The sequence below is a fragment of the Mercenaria mercenaria genome, chromosome 9, assembly GCF_021730395.1.
Source record: "Mercenaria mercenaria strain notata chromosome 9, MADL_Memer_1, whole genome shotgun sequence".
In the NCBI taxonomy this organism is placed as follows: Eukaryota; Metazoa; Mollusca; class Bivalvia; order Venerida; family Veneridae; genus Mercenaria; species Mercenaria mercenaria.
In genome coordinates, this window is record NC_069369.1 from 59276976 (window position 1) to 59301308 (window position 24333).

At 36.8% G+C, this 24333-nt stretch overlaps 1 protein-coding gene across 1 annotated transcript; it reads left to right on the forward strand.

The window, feature by feature from the left end:
• Positions 1-5621: 5621 nt before the first annotated feature.
• LOC128559538 (uncharacterized) lies at positions 5622-23818 on the forward strand. Its single transcript, XM_053551509.1, has 3 exons — positions 5622-6083; positions 11582-11788; positions 18563-23818. Exons 1-3 carry the CDS (start codon positions 5714-5716, stop codon positions 19231-19233), a joined length of 1248 nt encoding a protein of 415 aa, XP_053407484.1. The 5' UTR covers positions 5622-5713; the 3' UTR covers positions 19234-23818.
• Positions 23819-24333: the final 515 nt, after the last annotated feature.

Genomic DNA, 24333 nt, shown 5'->3' on the forward strand with positions numbered 1-24333 from the left:
AAGTAATGGACATAGCATAGAGATGGATGAAGACAGGAATTACGAACTTGATAATGAACATGACAAAATTAATGAGAATGAAAGTGAGAAAGAGATAAATAATAAAGCAAGTGCTGAAAATGAAATAATAAGTGATCTTCAAACAGACAGAGAGGTGGCTTCAATGGAATCAGATTCAGATGATGTTCAAATTCTAAATGTAGATACAACTGAAAATATTAGAAGAGTTGTGGCAATGGAATGCATTACTGCCAAAACAGTATATACATACAGAGAAAACGAAATAATACATGTTGGAAGATATATTGGCAACGACGAATGGTTCTGTACTGAAAATTAAAAGGTTGATGTAAAGACTTGTATATCTTTTCTTTATGTTTATATAATTTGTACACAGTTTTTTCCTCCTTGGCAGGAGTGTCGTGGAGAACACGATGTCTTTATATCATTATTTGTTTTAATTTTATGTGTAAGCATGATTGAATGGTTCATGTTTTGTGTATTATATATTCAATGATAATTTTATTCTTAGTGGGTTTGTGTACAGGCAGTTGAGTTTTTCAGAAGGAATTAAAAGAAATAAATATGAGTTGATAACCTATTTGTTTTATGTGTACATATTCAAAGATAGTGTTATTCCTTGTGAGTTAGTGTAAAGGCAGTTGCGTTTTTACAATTGTAGTCATAAATACACGGGTTTTTTGCGATAGTAGTTTTAGATTCACACAAGAAGTTATAAGGAAGGATTATAGTCAATTTTATCTCGGAAAAGGTGCGTTTGAAATCATAAATTATTTGTATTCAATATTTGGAAAGAAAATTGTTAGTATTCTGAGAATGATTTAAAATAAAAAGAAATAGCAAATTGTCAAATGTGTTTTGTATTCAATGTGTGTTCAAAAGTGAATCTCCACCACAACCCCTTGAAAAAATGAAATATAGGTATGAAATGGCGGCCTCTGGTGTTTTTCTAGGTCTAAACAAAAGGCTATAAAAATAAATAGATCGGCTACTTGAAAGGCATATAGAGCAATCTAGCTAACATCCGTGACGTGGGAACTGAATGATCTCGTTTTACCAGTGTAATAAACAGACAGCAGAAGGATAAAAAGGACATCGGACATTATGCCAGGTATTTTGCCCAAATTTCAATGTCATTTCTTGACTTCAACAGCTGATAATTTTATATAATTGCTTCATAAATAAATTATATTCCTATCAAACTGCCAGAAAAAATATTTTATTTCATATTCGTTTTCTTGAAATTCGAACAGTTTGTGACTAAGGGTGATGTTTTTTGAAAAATTTAAAATGTGTATATTTAGTGAAATAAGCATATGCATTTAAGGTATGTCTATTATAAAATGTTTTAAAACAATAAATAAACGTTTACCATGCAGACTACCAGTTTTATTAATATTTTTAAAAATAACTGAAAAGCAAAAAATAAAAGTGGAACAAACCTTTTGGTCACACAACTGTACTTAGTTCTGTCCACCCGAGTGACCATGACAACTGATGCATTGATTATAGCCTATTGTTTGTTTTCAATACATCTACTGCTATACTGTATTAACACATGTACAATACTGACCGGGTATTATAGGGAGGGTTATATATTGAATACATGCAGTGGTGTAGCTGGCCTCAAAATTTTTAGAAACATTTGCGTAACTGGCCTTTTTCAGTTGTAGCGGAGGGGTGTAGGAGACTGGCCGCTCTAGGTTTAAGCACTTTATGACACATTTGGGCACGTTCTAGAAGCATCGTTTGCTCTTTTCAAAGTCCCTTAATATTGTATTTTGGTGTGTTTAGTTCTTCAATTTCCTAAATTATCTGTAGGGACAGTCCTGCTGTGCTTATATAATAGCGGCTACGCCACAGTCCTGCACATTTAGCCTATATATTTTTAATGCTTAGCAAACATTTAAATGTGCTTTCTGTTACTCCAATTAAGAAAACAACAAAACATAACAATACATGTAGTGATGAAATACCGACTTGTTCGATATATTAATAGAACATAACTTCACTAGCTAGTATAAACATTTATAGAGATATTCTTGGGGCGTCAGGGTTAGTTCTTTGAAGGTCGTTACTAGTATTTCGGTCGGCTTCGGAATAAGGTTCAGACGTGTGGGTGAATTGGTGTTAATTCTGGGGATGTCAGTGTTAGTTTTTGGGGCGTCAGTATTAGTTCTATTAGTTCTTGAGGCGTCAATGTTAGTTCTGGAGGCACCAGGGTCAATTCAGGAGTTGGTGTCTAGTGTAGTTCTGTTACAGTTTAGGATGCTAGATCCAGTGGTTCTTTGGTTCTAATTAAAGCAAAGGTTCTTAAAATGCAGTCTAGGTGCACCATAAGTGTGTCCTACAAAAAGTAAAAAGGCATTTTCACCGCAGTGGCGCTATTTCCATAAAAGTTCGTTTATATCTTTTTACAAAGGATAAAAAGGCATTTGCACCGCAGTGGCACTATTCCCATAGAAGTTCGTCTATATCTCTTTTTCATGTTTAGGTTGAAGACACATCTAGTTGTATGTCTAAGCCACTTGCTTGGTTCATGACTTGCGACAGACGTAGTTGTCCCAATCCTGATAATATTCAATCGACAGACTTAGATTGTCAAGTGGCAACATAAATCAGCTGCGCCAACTTCACTGTCCTAGATTCCGACCTAGATAATGCCAGAAAGACATAACTGACTAGAACGATGTGCATTTGAGTCGTTAATTATGACGTAGTAAATGCGGTAGCTATTTCCCATGCACAGAAATTACTTCCGGTTTATGCAAACCGCAAAAATTAATTCCTGTTTTTCTCGAAGGTCGCAGAAATAAAAAACGCAGAAATAAACGAGGCCCATTTTAGGACAAAACCGCAGAATTTTTTGTCCGCAGAATTAACCCGCTATACGGTATATAATAATTACTTACCAAGGCATGTGAAATATTTTGTTACGCCACTGGATGGAAAGATGTTTAAAACGTAAAAATGATTAATGTTCATATTTCAGTTTCAACTTTGTTCACAGTCTTGTAAAATTCAGTCGAATATATCATGAAATGGCTTTTAACCATCTTTTCTTTGCAGTTTCGGAAGTCCAGCCCTAGGTCAATTTTTACTTAATTGGATAGGCAGTCTAAATAGGAAAATGTCCAATGTTCTTTGTGTCGTGAAAAACTCTATCAGATAAATCAAATCAAATCAAACTTTATTTATTGTCGGAGAGATTTAAACAAGTTAACATAAGCTATGTATAGCTTTTTATCGACACATGAAGCAATGGTTATATATATACACACATAAAACATATAAAACACAAAACAATTAGCACATAAAAGGAAGCATCAAAACATAAAGCAGCCAAGCACATAGAAAACAAGCAAAATAACATAAAGCAGCAAGTCAGTAACGAGAACAGGCAGTACATATGCAGCTCTCTCCGCTCCAGGCATTGCCCAAACTTTTAAACTGGTTAAAATTTGTTTCTTCCCTAAAATGTTGTGGGAGAGAGTTCCAAAGTTTGGCCGCCGTGAAACGAAAAGAGCTGCTGTCATAGCTATATGTTCTTGCCCTTGGAATGTCTGCCGTGTTTGTGTATGTAAAAGAGTAATTACTATTTTTAACATAGATTAGGTCATGCAAGTATAATGGACCTTGTTTATTGATAATTTTAAAAGCTTCCAATGCAACTGATCTTAGTCTTTGACCTTAAGGTTGGCATCTTAGATTTTAAAAGCAAAGTATCATAATCCGGTGTAAAATCACTGTAAATGAATCTAAAAGCCCTTTCCTTGACTTTTTTTCTAGCTTTTTTGTGTTAACCTCTCCACAGAAATGCCACGTCTGCAGGGGACAATTAATAATTAAAGTTGGAGAGGATGAAAGAGTAATAGATGTTTAGTTTTCCAAGTTTTCAAAGTTTTTTTTTGCGATACGTTTTAAAACATTTAACTGCCTGGAAGCTTTTTTACATATATTTGAGATATTAGCATCAAATTTAACTGATAATCAATGGTCACACCAAGTAATTTTACATTTTCATCACAGTCTACCTAAATGTCATCTAAACAAAAGCTTATATTTTCATTTTTAGTCCTTTTCCCATGGCAATGGCCTGAAACTTACCTGGGTTCGCCTTCGTTTGATTGTCTGAGAACCATTTAATTAGAGAGATGCTATCATTTTCAAGAGATTTTACAACATTTTTATATCATGATCTGATTTTGAAAGAGTGTTATCATCAGCATAGTTATATTGACTACTTCCCTCCACAAAATGAAAAATATCATTAATAAAAATATTAAAAAGAACAGAGCCTAGAATAGAACCTTGGGGTACACCTTTAATAATATTAAGGAAACTACTAGAAAAGATCTTAATTTTACACATTGATTTCTGTTACTTAAATAGCATTTTATTAAATCTAGAGCAGACTCAAATAGACCATAGATCTAACATTTTAATTTTAATAGCAACGATGAGGCAAACAGTCAAAGGTTTGGATAAGATCGTTTGTTTATAATGATCTAGCGGTGTTGTTTCAATGTTACTAGTATTTTCTACACGGGGAAGGTATGAATTTATGACTGGAAGTCTGAGAAATCAACAGTTGTCGTTTGTATTAAAATTGGACCCGATTCGGTTTATTACGTGCCGTACCGGACCTGGGCGTATGCCCGGCATTTCGCGCGCACAGTCACATGACAGAAATTGGATTATAATTGGATTGAACGTAAACCAATGAAAATATTGGAAACAATATTTTGACAAATGAAATGACTTGTACTAAACTACAGTCGGTGAAGGAGACAATATGGCGGCGCCCATGAATTTAATAACAACAACTGAACTTGATTTTACTTACAAAACCGAGATCTGTGTCATAAGCTCTAACTGGGAATTTAAGCCCTCTACAGACGGTAGGTTTTTGTTGTACAACACTAATTATCTCGAAGATGTACAATTTTGAAATTGTACATTTTTCACATACAGACAGTATTCCATTCTCATAAAAATCACAGAGATTTACCTAGTAAACATAGTGCATCAGGTACTGAAAAAAATGTAACTATTAATAATAAAAATAATATTCACCTTTATATGTTCCATAAATTTGATTACGTATGACACAAATGAGTCACGCCATGAGAAAACCAACATAGTGACTTTGCGACCAGCATGGATGCAGACCAGCCTGTGCATCCGTGCAGTCTAGTCATGATCAATGATGTTTGCTTTCAAGCTCTATTAAAATTAGAGAAACCGTTAGGGAACAGCATGGACCAGACTCGGAAACGCACTATGTTGGTTTTCTCATGGCGCGGCTCAAATCATTTAACTTTTCAGTGTCATCCTTTTTCTATTATGCATTAGAAGCCATTTTATATTAAGATTTGTGTTTATTTTTTGGGCAATTGTTTCTGGAATTTCATTCACTTGCCTCTTATCAACTAATTATTTACCAATTTGTTGCTTGTCAACGTGGGTGGTACGTAAGGCAAAACTTACGAAATAGAACATGTCCTAATCTGTAAGTCAAGACTTAAGATTTACGAAATCAAGGAATAGCATCGTACACACGGTAATATTTGACTGTACATCTTGAAATTAATTGGTGTTGTACAACAAAAACTTACCGTCTGTAGAGGGCTTTAGGAACCGTGAAGAGTAGCGGGTTTGTTGCCGCATTGCAGTTTGGGAAACTACGAAAATGGCGCAAGCTGATTCGGTGCAATACTTGAAGGATTTCTTGTCAGAAGAAAGAAACGAAAGGCTCAAATCCGTTTTGAGACTTTTATTGACTGAGCTTAGAGGTGGACTTGCACGATCAAATGTCTTTTTGTCCCGTGTTAAAGCAACAAATGCCAATTCTTGTGTTTGTTTCAGCGAAGCAACACTAGATGCTGAAGTACACCGAGATGAATTAGATTTAAAAATCAGCGCACCATATGTTGTATTTTTTGTGCGTGGCTATACCATACTGGCAGCATTCTTGGATGAAGGCAACCCAAGAATACCAGAGAACAAAGCTGAAAGTCAGGCTCTTCAGGATTTGTTGCAGTTCCTTGATAACACAAGCGGTAAGAATTCTGTATCCCTTTCCAACTTAACTCTGTCCCATCTCACTGTGGGACCTGAACTTTGGGTTGCACTGGAAAATATTGAATGTTTCTTGTCAATTTTACCTGTTTCATGTTTTTGTTTCCTTGTACGAGTGGTACCGATAAACGGTAGCATTCCCTATGCCAAAAAGTGTCCATTTTTCCCAATCGTCAGTAAAAAATTCCCATTTCCAGAAATTAAAACTGAAAGTAAATTGGCCGCGAAATGAAATGTACTGCATTGTGTTTTTTACGAATGCGTAGATTTTATAGGCACCATAAATATAAATTCTCGCCATCTGTTTTTCACACGTGTACGTTTCATAACTTAACCATTGTAAAAGCATGCGGGATTGGGCATGAATCAGAATACTAGGTTATTGGAGATAAGGTTCTTGCATCAATTCCTGTTTTACTGATAAGATGTTGCACAACAGCAAATACTACCGAAAAAGATTTAAGGCAGCTGGAGAAGAAGAAAAGAATCTATGAAATGCTTTCAAAACAACAGGATGTTCAAGAAAAAGAGAGTGCATTGCCAAGCAATACAGGGAAGAGAGGTCTTGAGTCTGGCGAACTGCCATAATCGGCGAGTTAATCTACTTGTTCATTCTCTCATGAGATGTTACTGAAAAGTTCAAGACTGCAAAAACAGAGAGATTGCTCTGTAAAGTGATAATTGAATGACAGTATTAATGATTAAACAGAGTTCAGAGCCTTTTCAGTTGCTATTTTGAATTAACTACTATAAAATGTGCTTCATAAAAATTTCCCAATTTGACCAAAAACGACATGATTTTTCCCAATAGCACGGGTACCGTACCATTCCCAAAATACTGAAAAAAAACCCCCTGTGTTTTGTAATCTAGAAAAAAGTCAGTTTAATTTTGGAGATTCATCATTTAATCAGGGGGGCATCTCAGTTATCATTGTGGTAATAATAGCTATAAAAACATGCAGTGCACCAATTGTCGTCGTTTTTTTGACAGGAAGCAGAACTCAGCCATTTTCCAACCTTATAAAAGGCATAAATTTTTACGTTTACTTAGATAGTTTTTCTGTGATTATGCAGTATCATCGGCAGTTGTGGCCCATTATCCTAGCTGCTGGGTCTAGGATTACGCAAGTCCCGTAATTCTAGCTAAAACCTATAGTACAGGCTAGTATTTTAGTCTAAATATTTAACGTAAACAATTTACTGCTAACAGCAAATTTGAAGCGACTTTTTGTATGGGTCAAATCTGCACTACGTCTGAATCAGTCTATTCAAAAACACATACGTAGCAAAAATTAATGTTCTCAAAGTCTTACAAAATTGTAATTGGTTCATATATGCAATACTTTTGTAAAACATATTATTTTTTTATGCATGAATGAATACTTTGATTAAGCATAGAAATGTTGAAATTAGTTGGGATAGTGCATTAACCATGATTAGTGATCACATGCCGTCATGTATTTATCAGTTACCTGTGAAAACTAAAAAAAAAATTTAGACAATTTTTTTTTATGCTGTTCAAGTCAGTAAAGACGACAAGCCTACAAAAACTTTTTGTACAATGAACATTGTGTAATAGTAAGAGCAGATCTAAAAACAGACGATACAGTTTCCCGTGTGTAAACACTGCATGCAGTCGCAACTGTGTGGCATTGAGGATTTCGTAGTTAAACAATCGCTTCAGAATCACTTCCAGAAGCAAGTTGTAGTTTATTTCTTTTAACAATTGATGCAATACATGATTGTTAAAATTGACAACTGACAGAATATAGGTGTTGTCAGCTTCAGTTTTTTATACGCCCGAAGGGACGTATTATGTTATGACGCTGGTGTCCGTCCGTCTGTCCGTTAGCAATTTCGTGTCCGCTCTGTAACTCTTGAACCCCTTGAAGGATTTCAAGGAAACTTGACACAAATGTTCACCACACTGAGACGATGTGCATAGCGCATGTTTTGGATGTCTCGCTTCATGGTCAAGGTCACACTGAGGAGTCAAAGGTCATATCAGTTTCTTTCGTGTCCGCTGTGTAACTCTTGAACCCCTTGAAGGATTTCAAAGAAACTTGACACAAATGTTCACCACACCAAGACGACGTGCAGAGCGCATGTTCTGGACGACTCGCTTCAAGGTTAAAGTCACACTTAGGGATCAAAAGTCATATTAGTTTGTTTTGTGTCCGCTCTGTAACTCTTGGCAGAAATGTTCACCACACTGAGACGATGTGCAGAGCGCATGTTCCGGATGACTCGCTTCAAGGTCAAGGTCACACTTAAGGGTCAAAGGTCATATATGACTTTGCTTTGTGTATATTGTTCTGCATTGCAGTGCTCTTGATTTTATTTGGCAGATCTCTTTTTTGTACTTACAATATTTTTTTTTTGAATTACTTCCCTTTTATGTTACTATAGATAGCTTATTTTGAAACTTTTTTATTATTGGCTGTAGGGAAAAACCGAGACCACTTTTCTGTGGTACAACATGGATGGTACTTGCAATTTTTAGGTCTATTTTTACATACCTGTACCTGATAAGGATTTTTTTGTAGACTTTGAATATTTTTTTTGTGGACTTAGATTTGTTTTTTGAAGTTTTCCTTTTGTTGTTCCAGTTCTTTAAGCTACAACAGTCAAGTTCTTAAAATTTTGCTCCCATCCTATGATGTAAGCCTTCGGGCGTATATTGCCCCTCTTGGCGGCGCTCTTGTTTGTGATATTGGATTGAACATGCCAACATGGATTTGATTTCAGAATGATGCTCATGTTTTTGAAGGAAAAAAGAAAGACTTTGCATTTCCAGAAAATATAAAACTTAAAAATATCATAAGAATGAACATAAATTGTGAACTATTTAAAATGTGATGTCTAGTAAGTATTTAAAAAAGCATCTTGTACTACCATATAAGAATAAAAAAGTTTTTTTTCAAATAATGTACATACATGTATATTTTTTTGACAGATTTTTAGCTCCTTTGATTTAAAAAAAAAGAAAAAAGATGAGTTATTGTCAGCCCTAAAAAAATAAAAATTCTTTGTTTCCGGCAAGATGCTGAAAAAAAAATTAGGGTAGGTCAGAAATTTTTTAGGGGGAATTTCTTTTTTATTGAGACTTTTCAGAAATTAATTTTTTGTCAAAAAAAGAGTACATATAAGGGGGTTGTGCCTTTAGAGCATCAGTAAGTTGATTTCTAACATGTTACATCAACAGCTGACTTTGTGCAGCAAGAAACATTACTCCATCCTACTTTTTATCCTACTTTTTGCAAGAATTATGGCCCCTTTTGGACATAGAAAATATTGGATTTCTTGGTTAAGTTATGCATTTAGGTCAACTTTTCTCCTTAGCGGTCAAAGCTATTGCTTTAAAACTTGGAGCAGTTATTCGCCATTAAAAGCTGACTCTGTACAACAGGTACCGTAACTCTGCATTGCTTTTTGCAGGAATTATGGCCTCTTTTGGACTTAGAAAATCAGATTTCTTGGTTAAGTTTTGTGTAAGTCAGCTGGTCTCCTAAACTATCAAAGCTATTGCTTTAAAACTTGCAACACTTCTTCACCATCAAAATGTGACTGTGTACAGAAGGAAACATAACTCTGTCCTGCTTTTTGCAAGAATTATGGCCCCTTTTGGACTTAGAAAATATCATAAAAACACACGGGTAGGACAATATTTCCATTATACAGAGACAAAAAAATCAGATGCGTGTACTTGAAGGCGGTGCTCTAGTTTATACATCCATGTAACATGTCACAAAATGCATGCATTAAACTTAAAGTCATTCAGTTGTTAAGCAAGAGCACTTATCCTGTCCGTTTTGCATAAATTGCACATGCATTTAAATAAATCATTCGCAAGTAGAAATTTTGCCCTCATTATAACCTTTGGCGATAGTGTTGTTTGAAAAACAGAATAAAACTTTGATCTTAATGCAATTTTTATGGCTAAACTCAGTCAAATTTAGCAAGAGCGGGGTATTGCAATGCTTCAGTGCAATAGAGGCATTGTGTATGTTAAATACGGTTGTACAAGAAAAACAATCTACTAAATTGCAACAGCATTTACAGCAGGCAGGGGTTACGTCAGATGGACCATGTTCAGGCCAACCACATGACAGTCATGTATTATATCTGCCTGGTACTATAACAACAGCCGCCGCCAATTGTTACATTATGTGACTACCCTCAGGCCGCCCCTCTCAGGATGACAGGTCAGCACAAATACTGTACGTAGGAGGGAAGGAGCATATGGGATATGTGCTATAATACAACACCCTGGTCTGATTCTGGCGCCCAAACACCGGCAAGCATGTCTTTCTTGGGCCAGATGCCATCTACCATGGAAATGCGCTAACTGGAATAACATCATATTTAGTGATGAGACTTGGATCAAGTTGGTTCAAGCTGAAGCGCGTACAAGGGTATTCAGGAGGCGTGGAGAACGATTCTCAGACTCTTGTGTTGTTGAAACAGATTGTTTTGGACAGAGAAGTTTGATGGTTTGGGATGGCATATGCGGAGGACTTGTTATCATTTAACGGCAGTTTGACAGCTCAGCATTACAGGGATGAAGTTCTTGCACCAGTTTTAATGCCATTCATTTACCAGAATAGACTTGGTTTTAGCAACAAGACAATGCTAGACTTACGCGTAATTACCCCCAGGGCTCAGCAGCAGAATGTCAATGTCGTGGACTAACTGTCACGTTCACTGGACCTATCCCCGTTTGAACACATCTGGGATGAACTTAAACGCAGAGTAAGACGCAGTTACCATCCACAAGATTTGAATGCTTTGTAACTCGCCAAAATGCAGGAAAGGCAGAATATTCTGATGCAGATCATACAGTGTTATGTCAGTTCCATGAGGCAACGTATAGTGGCAGTCATCCAGAGCTCAAGATATGTTGCATATTTGCATATATACGCTATGAAGGTTGCAGGAAACACAGTTGAATTCATACAGTGTGCGTACTGAAAGGCAGTTAAAATTATTAATACCCAATTCATTAAAATCGCGTATCGCATTTTCCGTATTATAGAACTGGTGCGAGACTTTAACGCCAGACAACAGACTGGTTATAAGTTACGGCTGGTGACTCGTCAAGTTATTGGAATATATTCTTATGCTTACATTTTAATCAACCATGTTTCTACTATAATAAACCATAGATATATATATGTTTGATTTTCAAAGTTTTGACATACACTGTTTTTAATGAAATTTAGAAAGTAGAATGCAATGACATGGTTACAAAGTTCTCTTCTATAAATTTTGGTTGGTCGGGCTGATGTGGGTTTGGACTGGCTAAGACCCCAAAGACACCTGGACTGAATGTCCTGCTGAGGCTTTGAAAGATTTGCAATGACTGATGTGTTAGAATATATAGATTTAATTGTTTAAAATTCATTTTTCTTTGCATCATTTAGGCTTTAATTCTATGTGAGGCTCAGATTTGTTAAGTGAATGCTGTTTCTCCTTTCAGGGCAGTCGCCTCTTACTGAGAATATAGAGGATGGTAAATGTGAGGGGGAATCAGAGGCAACATTAGCAGTTAGAATGACTCACCATTTGTTGGTTCCCCTTGCACCGCATAAAACCTTTATGATTGATTCCTACCCTGGTTTAGAATTGACGGGATGTTGTGCAGATGAACATCCAATGAATGAGCATCAAGGAGATACATCTTTTGGTAAGAAATGCAATTATTAATGAGGCAAATGAGCCCTATGTTGACTTTTAGTAAATGATGACACATTAACATTTTCACACTGTTGGGAAGCATTGTTAAAGTTATGCTAGTATGCAAAACAGAACGTCCCTGTTCAGAGAATAGGGGGAGCTATTTTACTTGCAACAGCATCGGCGTTGGTGGCGTTGCTTGTTTTTCGGCAACTTTTGTTTTCTTGATACATCTTTGCTGCTATTGTTCCAATTTTACTGTAACTTAATATTAGTACAGTATAGCATACAATGCAGTGGCTGCACCCATTATTATGCAGGTCAATTTCACCATGAGTGCTATACTCAAGCTATAGTAAGGATAAAGTTTTTTGGCAACCTTTTTACTTGATGTATGTCTTTGATCTCAGTTGACCCTCTTTCAAACTCCACTGAGATATCCAAAAACAAGAAAAGCAACCAACAGGTCATAGTTAAGGTCATCTAGGTCAACTGATGAATCTGGTAAACAAAACTTTGTATCTTTTGCATGTTTCACTGATGTAGCTTAAAATATACAAAAGTAGATCAAAGGTCATAATTAAGGCCGCATATGTCATCCATTGTCATTGCTATGCAAAACTTCAACATGAACAAATTTTATTGCTGTAGCTTCCAAAACAAGAAAGTAGGTCAGAGGTCATAATGAATGTCATCAAGGTAAAACACTAAACCTGGCATGCAAATGTGCACTAATAGTGAAGATTAAATTTCCATCAAGTCCAAGTTTCAAAACTGCAGCAGAAAAAACAAAGGAGTAGGCCAAAGGTCTTGATCAAGGTCATCAACATCAACTTTTGACCTTGATATGCAAAACGTCCAAACATGTTCAGATTTCGCCGCTGTAGCATCAAAAACAAGAAAGTAGGTTAGTAGGTCAAGGTGAAGGTCTCCAAAGTCTACACTAACCTTGGAATTCGAAAGTGTGCATAAAGCCAAGGTCTTCAAAGGAGATTTTAAAAGATTTCCTTATATAACTCTTTTTAAAAATGGTGACCCTTCTGGATTGATAAAGGACCACAAGACAATGCTTTACACCATATATCAAAGCTGTAGAACTTCTGGTTTCATTTAAGAAGATTTTTAAAAAATTCCTTATAAATATAACCCTGTGTAAAACAAGTAACCCCTGGGCAGAGCCAGTTTTGACCCCAGGGGCATGATTTGAAAAAAAACTGAAGGACCACTAGACAATGCCACATACCAGATATTTTAGCTCTAGGCCTAGAAGTTTTTTACGCTCCCTTCAAAGAAGAGAGGGTATATTGTTTTTGGGGTCACTTGAGCTAAGGTCAATGTTACAGGGGTCTAAACATTGAAAATGGTTTCCTACCAATAACTTGAGAACCACTTGACACAGAATGTTGAAACTTCATAGGATTATTGGACATACAGAGTAGATGACCCTTATTGATTTTGGGGTCACTCGATCAGAGGTCAAGGTTACAAGGGCCTGACCATGGAAAACGGTTTTCGATCAATAGCTGAAGAACCATTTAACCCAGAATGGTGAAACTTCATAGGATGATTGGACATGCCTTGAGTAGGTGATCCCTATTGCAGCCAACCATCAATGTCTCTTTGACTTTAGCTCCTGGACTCTATTGACTTCTTGACTAGTACGACTATGCATTTGGGGAGACATGCGCTTTACTACAAAAGCATCTTCTAGTTTGACTACTACTTGTACTCTATTTAATGAATTTACAAACAACTTCACAAATCTTGCTTTATGAGCACACTAAATCTCGAATATACCCAGTGCCAAACTAAGCTAGAAGGGGGTACATTAGAGTCACCCTGTACACTTGTCTGTCCATCCGTGTTTCTGTCTGTCTGTCCTTGATTCTTGTAAACACAACTCCTTGTAAACTACTTGAAGGATTTAGGTGAAACTTTACAGACATGTACTACATGTACATGACCCGAGGATGTGCATATAACAAACTGATTTAGGTCGGGAGTTCTCAACTTAATTAAAGTATTTGACGTAACACTGAATAGTTATCAGTCTGTGAAAACTATTTTTCCTCAAGTAACTAAAGGAATGTGATACATGACCTGAGAATGGGCATATTACAAGTTAATTCAGCTCGGAGGGTTCTCAAGGGCATTTAATTCAAATTATGTAATTTGCCATTGCGATTCTTGTGAACACAACTGCTCCTATACCCATGGAGGATTTTGATGATAATATACAGACCTGTCGTACATCGCCTTAAGATGTGCATACTGCAAGATAATCTTTGTGGGAGGTTTTCAAGCGGAGATAACTCAATTTAAATTATTTGACGTAACACTGTATAATTATCAGTATGTGAATACTTTTCCTCAAGTAATGAAAGGAATGTGTAAGAATTTTAGCAAGTACAGTCTTTTAGCAAGGTTTTTAAAGGAAAGAAATTGTAACTTCGTAACTTCTGTCATGGATGAAAATATTTACTCACTGACAATGAGCTTAGCGGTAATTAATCCCATTTCAGGGATAATCTAGTTTCCTGAATTTATGAAACTATAAGCATGTAAAACACTTTGACTTTTAGCTCCACTATATGGCGAATAGGGGGGCTATTCTACTCGCCCGTCGTCGGTGTCAGCGTCTGCGTGAGCTTTCTTTTTGTGCCCCCCCCCCCCTCCCCACCATGAGTGGTGGGGGCATATAGATTTGGTCTTGTCTGTTCGTCCGTCTGAAGTTCGTGACACGCCTAGCTCAAAAAGTATTTGATATAAATTGATGAAACCTTGCATTGTGTCTTTATCATGATATGAACTTTCGCACCTTCTATTTTTCGTCTGGCTCTGCCTCCAGTTTTTAGAGTTATGGCCCCTGAAATAGTCAAAAATGCACATTTTCACCTTGTGACGCGCCTAGCTCAAAAAGTATTTGATATATATTCATGAAACCTTGCCTGTGTATTAATCATATGAACTTGCGCACCTCCTATTTTTCATTTGGGTCCGTCCCCTATTTTTAGAGTTATGGCCCCTGAAATAGTCAAAAATGCACATTTTCACCTTGTGATGCACCTAGCTCAAAAAGCATGATATATATAAATGGTTGAAAACTTGCATTAGTCTTTATCGAGATATAAACTTGCACACCTCTTTTTTTTGGGCTGGCTGTACCACCTATTTTTAAAGTTATGGTCCCTGAAATAGTAAAAAAATGCATATTTTCATATATTTCAATTATGTGCCTAGCGCAAAAAGTATTTGATGTAAATTCATGAAACCTTGCTTGAGTCTTTATCATGACGTGACCTTGCACATTTGGCATTCTTTTTGAGAATCTTAGTGCTTATTAGTATAATTACAGAGTTATGGCCCTTGATATAGACAAAATAGTGGATTTTTTGTTTGTGATGCTCATAGCTCAAAAAGTATATGGCCTATAATAATGAATCCTTTTCATAAAATGTTTGTTGAGGCTTTACCCCATTAAGACTAAAAGCATTTGAACTATTGCCCCTTATTTGTGACAAATGTACCAGTGGGGGGCACACACTGTGTCCTACGGACAAATTCTAGTTTATACTTTTTCGGCAACCTTTGTTTTTCTGTCCTATTTTTGTTACTTTTGCATTCTTACTTTAAGTTCACATAAACATTGTCCAGCATACAAAGTATGTGCAGGGTCTGGGCCCATTATACCCAAGGTCAAGGTCACCAGGGTGTTATACTTCGGTTATTTTTATTATATTAAAATCGCACTGTCTGTCCGTGCGTGCTTGCATGGGTGTCTCCGGTAAATTCTTTTCCGGGCTGTAACTCTTCCATCCATAAAGGGATTTTGAACTAACTTGGCATAAATGTTCACCATAATGAGACGACATGTCATGCACAAGTCCCAGATCCCTAGCTCCAAGGTCAAGGTCACACTTACAAGTCAAAAGTTAACAGGGTATGTTTCGTGTCCGGTCCATAACTCTGCCATCCATGAAGGGATTTTGAAAGAACTTGGCATAAATGTTTACCATAATGAGACGACATGTCTTGCGCAAGACCCAGACCTCTAACTCCAACGTCAAGGTCACACTTACAAGTCAAAGGTTAACAGGATATGTTTCGTGTCCGGTCCTTAACTCTGCCATTCATTAAGGGATTTTGAAATTACTTAGCATAAATGTTCACCATAATGAGACGACGTGTCATGAGCAAGACCCAGACCTCTAGCTGCAAGGTCAAGGTCACACTTAGAGGTCAAAGTTTAACATGGTCTGTTTCTTGTCCGGTCCATAACTCTGCCATTTATGAAGGGAATTTGAAATTACTTGGCATAAATGTTCCCTATAGTGAGATGAGGTGTCATGTGCAAGACCCAGACCCCTAGCTCCAAGGTCAAGGTCACACTTAGAAGTCAAAGGTGTTTCTTGTCTGGTCCATAACTCTGCCATTTATCAAGGGATTTGAAAATCATTTGACACAAATGTTAACCATATTGAGATGTGTCACACTTATGACCAAGGCCTCTTAGGTCAAGGTTACAAAATGATATGTAATTTTTTGTGAATACATGTACAACTGTAGCATTCTTGGGCGTACTTCGGGGGCATTTGTCACCAATAGTGACAGCTCTTGTTTAGGTTAAAGTTTTTCGGGAACCTTTGTTTTTCTGTCATATCTTTGTTACTATTGCTTATATCTTACTGTAAGTTCACATAAATATTGTCCAGCATACAAACAAAGTATGTGCAGGTTCTGGGCCCATTATACCCAAGGTCAAGATCACAAGGTTGTTATACTTGGATTTATTTTCATGTTAAATTTTTTTGAAAGCTTCGTTTATAGACATATCTTTGTACTTTAAAAGATAATGACTTGAAATTAAAAATATTTCTTTATAATCATCATCTGTATCTGTGGTTACATTCCCCATAACTCTAATTGTATTTTTGACAGAATTATTCTCCTTTCATAAGTTTTTTGGCAATCTTCGGTTTCCGGATATAACTTTTGTACAATATAAGATAAAGACTTGAAACTTAAAATGTATCTTTATCATCATCATCATCTGCATTTATGGTAACAATCTCCATTACACAGATTTGTATTTTTAACCAAACTTTGCCCCTTTCATACTTAAACTTTTTGACAAACTTTGTTTTCTGCACATAACTTTGGTACTATATAAGATAATGACTTGAAACTCAAAATATATCTTTACCATCATTATCTGCATGTGTGGTGACAATCCCAATAACTCTAATTTGTGTTCTTGACAGAATTATGCCCCTTGGTGTATCTTCCTTTTAAAGAGGAGGTCTCTTATTGAGACATATATTCATTTTACTGTCAAATTACCGATTAGTGGAGCCATTGTCTTATGGACAGCTCTTGTTAGGTCGAGTTCTAATATTTATAATGTAGGGTCAAAAACTAGGTCACCATGACAAAGCAAAGAACTTTTTGAACACTCTAGCCTTCACATCTTTTGCTCAGTCATTGTGAAAGTTTGTGAAAAAGTTTGTTTTTATGCCCTCGAAGGGAGGCATATAGTTTTTGAACCGTCTGTCCGCAATTTTCGTGTCCGGTCCATATCTTTGTCATCCATGGATGGATTTTCAAATAACTTGGCATGAATGTGTACCACAGTGAGACGACGTGTCGCGCGCAAGACCCAGGTCCGTAGCTCAAGGGTCAAGGTCACACTTAGACGTTAAAGGTCATTTTTCATGATAGTGCATTGATGGGCGTGTCCGGTCCATATCTTTGTCATCCATGGATGGATTTTCAAGTAACTATACGCATAAATGTGTGGCACAGTAAGACGACGTGTCGCGCGCAAGACCCAGGTCTGTAGCTCAAAGGTCAAGGTCATACTTAGACGTTAAAGGTCATATTTCATGATAGTGCATTGATGGGCGTGTCCGGTCCATATCTTTGTCATTCATGCATGGATTTTAAAATTATTGGGCATGAATGTGTACCACAGTAAGACGACATGTTGCGCGCAAGAATCAGGTCCGTAGCTATAAAGTCAAGGTCACACTTAGATGTTAAAGGTCATATTTCATGATAGTGCAATGATGGGCATGTCCGGTCCATATCTTTGTCATTCATGCATGGATTTTAAAATAACTACGCATGAATGTGTGGCACAGTAAGACGACGCGTCGCGCGCAAGACCCAGGTCCGTAGGTCAAAGGTCCTAAACTCTAATATCGGCCATAACTATTCATTCAAAGTGCCATCGGGGGCATGTGTCATCCTATGGAGACAGCTCTTGTTATAGTGTGTTTGAAACTGGGTAATGTGGCCTTATGTTATGCCCGATTATAAAAGTTACCTCATTTAATTACATGCTCATATAGGGTATGAAGATTTTATCAAGTTTCAAGTTTATTCAATAAGTTCTCAGTTTGTATACATACATAAACATGAGATTTTAGCAGGCATGTTTTGCTCAAACCTGCTAGATGGTCATCAGGACATCTACAGCCATTAAATTAAAGTTTGATTCTGCTTGTGATGATAACAGATTCGGAAAAATCAAAACCATAAAGATTCAAGCACTGACAGGATTTTTAAGTAATTTGTGGCTTAGGGTTGTGAAGTGAAATAGTATTGCAAAAAGACACCATTTGAGGTTAAGATCACTGTTAACCAAAATATTATCTTTCATTTTGGAATTATTAACTGATGAGTATGGTGCACTTCATTTTTGTCAGCAGACAGCTATTGAGCTGTGTGAGTTGGCTATAGAGGTATAAGTTACCTTTACTAATAGCTTCAGTTTGATTTTCAGGTTGCAGGAAGGGCTGGCATGGACGTGCTGATATCTTATTAATGGATGATGAAATACCATTGACTGTTGTAGAAACTGAAGGAAATGAAGTGGATTTTGACATGGTTTCTGTGAGCTCGGATTCTTCAGTTGAAGTGAAAAAAGTGAAAAAGGGTGATGACTTCACTCCGGAAAGCCTGTCACAATTACTAGCACAGGCAATAGTTAATTCGTTTGTACAAAAAGGGAAAAACCCTAAATCACATAATTCAATGGTTCCTGGAATAGGACTTTGTTCAAAGAGATTGATTGTAAGCCTGTATGATTGTGTAGATGATATTCTAGTAACAACTGGACCTATAGATCTGCAGTCACAAATTGGTCGCTTTAAAATTAACCTTAGAACTGTCATTATTCTCTGGTTAGCATTAAATCATGGTTTATTTGGTAATAAAACCCCAAAGCAATATACAAAGTACACAGCTGAATTTCATAAAGTGGTGGGTCCAGTACAGCTTGAGGCATATATGAATGAATCAGAGCAGCCATTGAAAACGAGATTAGACGAGGGGTATTCTTCGAAGTATTTTAATGACGTGAGTGAGGAGGCAGGTTGTTATCTGAATGATTGTTATCTGAATGATATGATCGAAGATGTCACAGCCAAAATACCATTTATTTCAGCGAAATAACTATCTTACAAAACATTTTACAAAGGTTGCCAAGTTTGTACCCTTGTTCGCTTTAAAACAGTTTTTCAGTAGCAGTAAAGAAATGTCTGTGTTTATCATGAAGTCTATGGAGCCTTCATTTTAGCTCACATGAGCATAAAGTGCTAATGTGAGCTATTGTGATCACCGTGTCTGTCGTGTGTTGTGCGTCAGCAACATTTTTTTATACACACAAAAAAACAACAAAAAATTATCTTGCTTTTCCCGTAACAGTCATTGATACGTTTAATCACCCCCCAACACCCCCCCAACATACACACATACATATTTATATAAAAATGAAGAATGTGCATGCATCTGTTGCCATTTTTAGCTCACCTGTCACTAGTTTGTGTGAGCGCACTTCGTCCGTCCGTCCACAATTTCCTTGTAAACACGATAGAGACCACATTTTATATTTGATTTTAATTAAACTTGCACACAACTTGAAAGGGCATAATATCTCGGTTCCTTTCGAAAACTGGCCAGATCCCATCATGGGTTCCAGAGTTATGGCCCCTTAAAGGGCCAAAATTTGCCATTTTTGGCTTGTGAACATGATAGAGACCACATTTAGCAATCAGCTTTAATAAAACTTGCACACAACTTGTATTGGCATAATATCTCGGATACTTTCGAAAACTGGCCAGATCCCATCTTGGGTTCCAGAGTTATGGCCCCTTAACGGGCCAAAATTTGCTATTATGGCTTTTGCAGCCATATAGAGACTTCATTTATGGTTTGATTTGATACAAACTTGCAAAATATCTTCAACAACAATAAATATTGGATTCCATGATGAATCTGTCAGATCCAATCATAGGTTCCGGAGTTACAGCCCCTGATTGACCCCTAAAAGAGCCAAAATTTGGTTATTTTTATCTTGTGAACATGATAGAAGTGATATTTTATATTTCACAATATTTCTATTTTTGCCTTTTCAGTCATATAGAGGTTTCATTTATGCTTTGATTTGATACAAACTTGTACAGAATGATTATCTTGATGATCTCTACACCTGGATCGAAACTGGGTCATCAGGTCAAATCAAAGGAAAAACTTGTTAACAACCTAGAGGCCACATTTATGACCCTATCTTCATCAAACTTGGTCTGAATGTTTATCTTGATGATTTCTAGGCCTAGTTTGAAACTGGGTCATATGGGGTCAGAAACTAGGTCATCAGGTCAAATCAAAGGAAAAGCTTGTTAACACTCTTCAGGCCACATTTATTACCCTATCTTCATGAAACTTGGTCAGAATGTTTATCTTGATGATCCCTAGGCCAAGTTTGAAACTTGGTCATATGGGGTCAAAGACTAGGTCACCCAGTCAAATCAAAGGAAAAGCTTGTTAACACTCTTGTTCATTTGATGTGCATGAAAATTGGTCAGAATGTTTGTCTGCATGAAATATCGTATAAATTTTTATCTGGGTCATGTGGGGTCAAAAACTAGGTCACCAGGTCAAATCAAAGAAAAAGCTTGTTTACACCCTAGGGGGCACATTTTTAGCTCACCAGAGCACAAAGTGCTCATGGTGAGCTATTGTGACCGGTCATTGTTTGGCGTCCGTCAGGGTCAGTTGTCCGTCGTCCGTCAACATTTGCCTTGTGAACACTAGAGGCCACATTTGTGACCCAATCTTTATGAAACTTGGTCAGAATGTTAGTCTTGATGATCTCTAGGTCAGGTTCGAAACTGGGTCATGTGGGTTCAAAAACTAGGTTAGTAGGCCAGATCAAAGGAAAAGCTTGTGAACACTCTAGAGGCCACAATTTTGACTCAATCTTTATGAAGCTTGGTCAGAATGTTTGCCTTGATGATTTCCAGGTCAGGTTCGAAACTGGGTCATGTGGGGTCAAAAACTAGGTCACCCGGTCAAATCAAAGGAAAAGGTTGTGAACACTTTAGATGCAACAATTTTGACTCAATCTTGATGAAACTTAGTCAGAATATTTGTCTTGATGAATTCTAGGTAAAGTTCGAAACTGGGTTATGTGGGGTCAAAAACTAGGTCAGTAGGCCAGATCAAAGAAAAAGCTTGTAAACACTTAAGAGGCCACAATTTTGACTCAATCTTTATGAAATTTGGCCAGAATGGTTGTCTTGATGATTTCTAGGTCAAGTTTGAAACAGGGTCATGTGGGTCAAAAACTAGGTCACTATGCCAGATCAAAGGAAAATCTTGTCAGCACTCTAGAGACCACAATTTAAGTTTGAAACTCATGAGAATTAATGAGAATGTTTGTGTTGATAATCTATAGGTCAGGGTTGAATCTGGGTCATTTGGGTCAAAAACTAGGTCACCCAGTCAAGTCAAAGGAAAAGCTTTTGAACGCTCTAGAGGCCACAGTTGTGACCCAATCTTTATAAATCTTGGCCAGAGTGTTTATCTTGATGATTTCTAGGTCAGGTTTGAAACTGGGTCATATGGAGTCAAAAACTAGGTCAGTAGGCCAGATCAAAGGAAAAGCTTATGAACACTCAACAGGCCACAGTTGTGACTCAATCTTTATAAAATTTTGTCAGAATGTTTGTCTTAATGATCTCTAGGACAAGTTTGAATCTGGGTCATATTGGGTCAAAAAGTAGGTCAATAGGCCATATCAAAGGAAAAGCTTATGAACACTCAAGAGGCCACAGTTGTGACTCAATCTTTATGAAATTTGGTCAGAATGTTTATCTTGATGATCTCTTGGTCAAGTTTGAATCTGGGTCATATGGAATCAAAAAACTAGGTCAGATCAAAAGAAAAGGTTGTGAACGCTCTATAAGCCACAGTTGTGACTCAATCTTTATACAATTTTGTCAGAATGTTTGTCTTAATGATCCATAGGACAAGTTCGAATCTAAGTCATGTGGGGTCAAAAAATAGGTCAGTAGGCCAGATGAAAGAAAAAGCTTATGAACACTCAAGAGGCTACAGGTGTGATCAAATATTTATGAAACTTTGTCAGAATGTTTGTCTTGATGATCTCCAGGTCAAATTCAAAACTGGGTCATATGGGGTCAAAAACTAGGCCAGTAGGCCAGATCAAAGGAAAAGCTTGTTAACAGTCTAGAGGCCACAGTTGTGACTCAATCTTTATGAAACTTGGTCAGAATGTTTGTCTTGATGATTATTAGGTTCAGTTTTAATCTGGGTCATTTAAGGTCAAAAACTAGGTCACATGGTCAAATCAAAGTAAAAGTTTGTGAACACTCTAAAGGCAACAGTTGTCACTCAATCTATATGAAACTTGCTCAGAATGTTTGTCTTCATGATCTTTATCTTAGAATTGAAACTGGGTCATTTGGGGTCAAAAACTAGGTCAGTAGGCCAGATAAATCTGGTGAGCGATATAGGGCCATCATGGCCCTCTTGTTTATTCTAGCTTTATGAATTTTGGTCAAGAGTGTTTATTTTCATGAATTCTTGGACGATTTTAGATCTGGGTCACGTGGGATCAAAAATTAGGTTACTAGGTCAAATAATAGGAAAAGCTTGTATACACTCTAGAGGCCACTTTGATGCTCCAATCTTCCCGAAACTTAATCAGAATGTTTGTTTTCATGAAATTTTTGACAAGTTCGAATCTGGGTCATGTGGGATAAAAAACTAGGTCACTTGGTCAGATCAAAGAAAATGCTTACACTCAAGAGGTGACGCTTTTTGGTCCAATCTTAATGAAAATTGGTCAGAATATTCGTCTCCATGAAATCACTAGGTAAAACATGTTTAAACTGTTATGGTATGTTACACAGGTGAGCGACCTAGGGCCATCTTGGCCCTCTTGTTCTTTTAATTTGCCCAGAAATACCTTTTTAATGCTTTACCATTTTGAAAAGAAGCACCACCATATTCCATTATCTTTAGGCTTAAAAAAATAATTGTTATATGTTAATGGCGTTTTCATAGAACATTTTCATTGATATTGATAATATTGTTTTTGTTGTTGTTATTAAAGGTAACTTCTTTTTCGTGGCGGATTTGACTGTGAAATACAATGCGGGTCTCATAGCCCCTTAATTCCCCGTATGTTTTTTTTCTGACAATAAGTGTTTTACAGTTCGCTCAAGTTGCTCTGCCAATGGAATTTCATCTGGCCATTCTATTTCACATACAGTTATCACATCAACTGTACGTTTTAAATTTAAAGGTTAAATGTTACGATTTAATAGACTACGGCCAAAAACACTCTATCTGAGTAGGGGCTAACTGTAAGCTGGTTATAAATTGATCACAGCAGTTTTAAGATTATTAAATTCTCGCTTTTCTAATGCTAGCTCGAAATTAATATCTTTAAACTGCTGTATTTAACTTATAACCTATACATCCAGTAGTGTTTCTGTAGCCATTTAATAGTAAATGAACCCCTTCTCACCTTTTATTTGATAGATTAAGAATATTTAATCCGACTTCCATTTCGTTCTCTGTAATTATAGTATAACAATATTTCTTGTACCGGAACCATTCAAATTTAATGGTAGACCTATACTATGATATACACCCATGTTTCATGTGCGAAAGAAGAAAAAGAAAAAGAAAAGAAACAACAAATTTTAATAAATTAATATGAAAAGTAGTGGTTATCTATCTCTTTTAATTATGCTCCCCCTCCCCGCCCCTTCGAAGAAGGAGAGGTATATTGTTTTGCAGATGTCTGTTCTGTCGGTATGTAGACCAATCCGTTTCCGGATGATAACTTAACAACGATTGGGCCTAGGATCATGAAAGTTGATAGGGAGGTTGTTCATAACCAGCAGATGACCCTTATTGATATTGAGGTCAGTAGGTCAAAGATAAAGGTCACAGTGACCCGGAACATTTAAACCGTTTCTGGATGATAACTCAAGAACGCTTAGGCCTAGGATCATGAAAGTTGACAGGAAGGTTGGTCATGACCAGCACATAACTCCTATTGATTTTGAGATCAGTGGGTCACAGTGACCCAGAACAGTTGAACATTTTCCAGATGATAACTCAAGAACGCTTAGGCCTAGGATCATGAAAATTGATAAGGAGGTTATTCATGACCAACAGATGACCCTTTTGATTTTGAGGTCCGTAGGCCAAAGTTCAAGGTGACAGTGACTTAGA

Bases quoted from the DNA above. Each gene is read 5' to 3' on its own strand.
- LOC128559538 (XM_053551509.1), top strand. From the start codon at position 5,714: ATGGCGCAAGCTGATTCGGTGCAATACTTGAAGGATTTCTTGTCAGAA. The intron at 6,084-11,581 runs GTAAGAATTCTG...TTCTCCTTTCAG, and splicing joins GTTCCTTGATAACACAAGCG to GGCAGTCGCCTCTTACTGAG. The intron at 11,789-18,562 runs GTAAGAAATGCA...TTTGATTTTCAG, and splicing joins TCAAGGAGATACATCTTTTG to GTTGCAGGAAGGGCTGGCAT.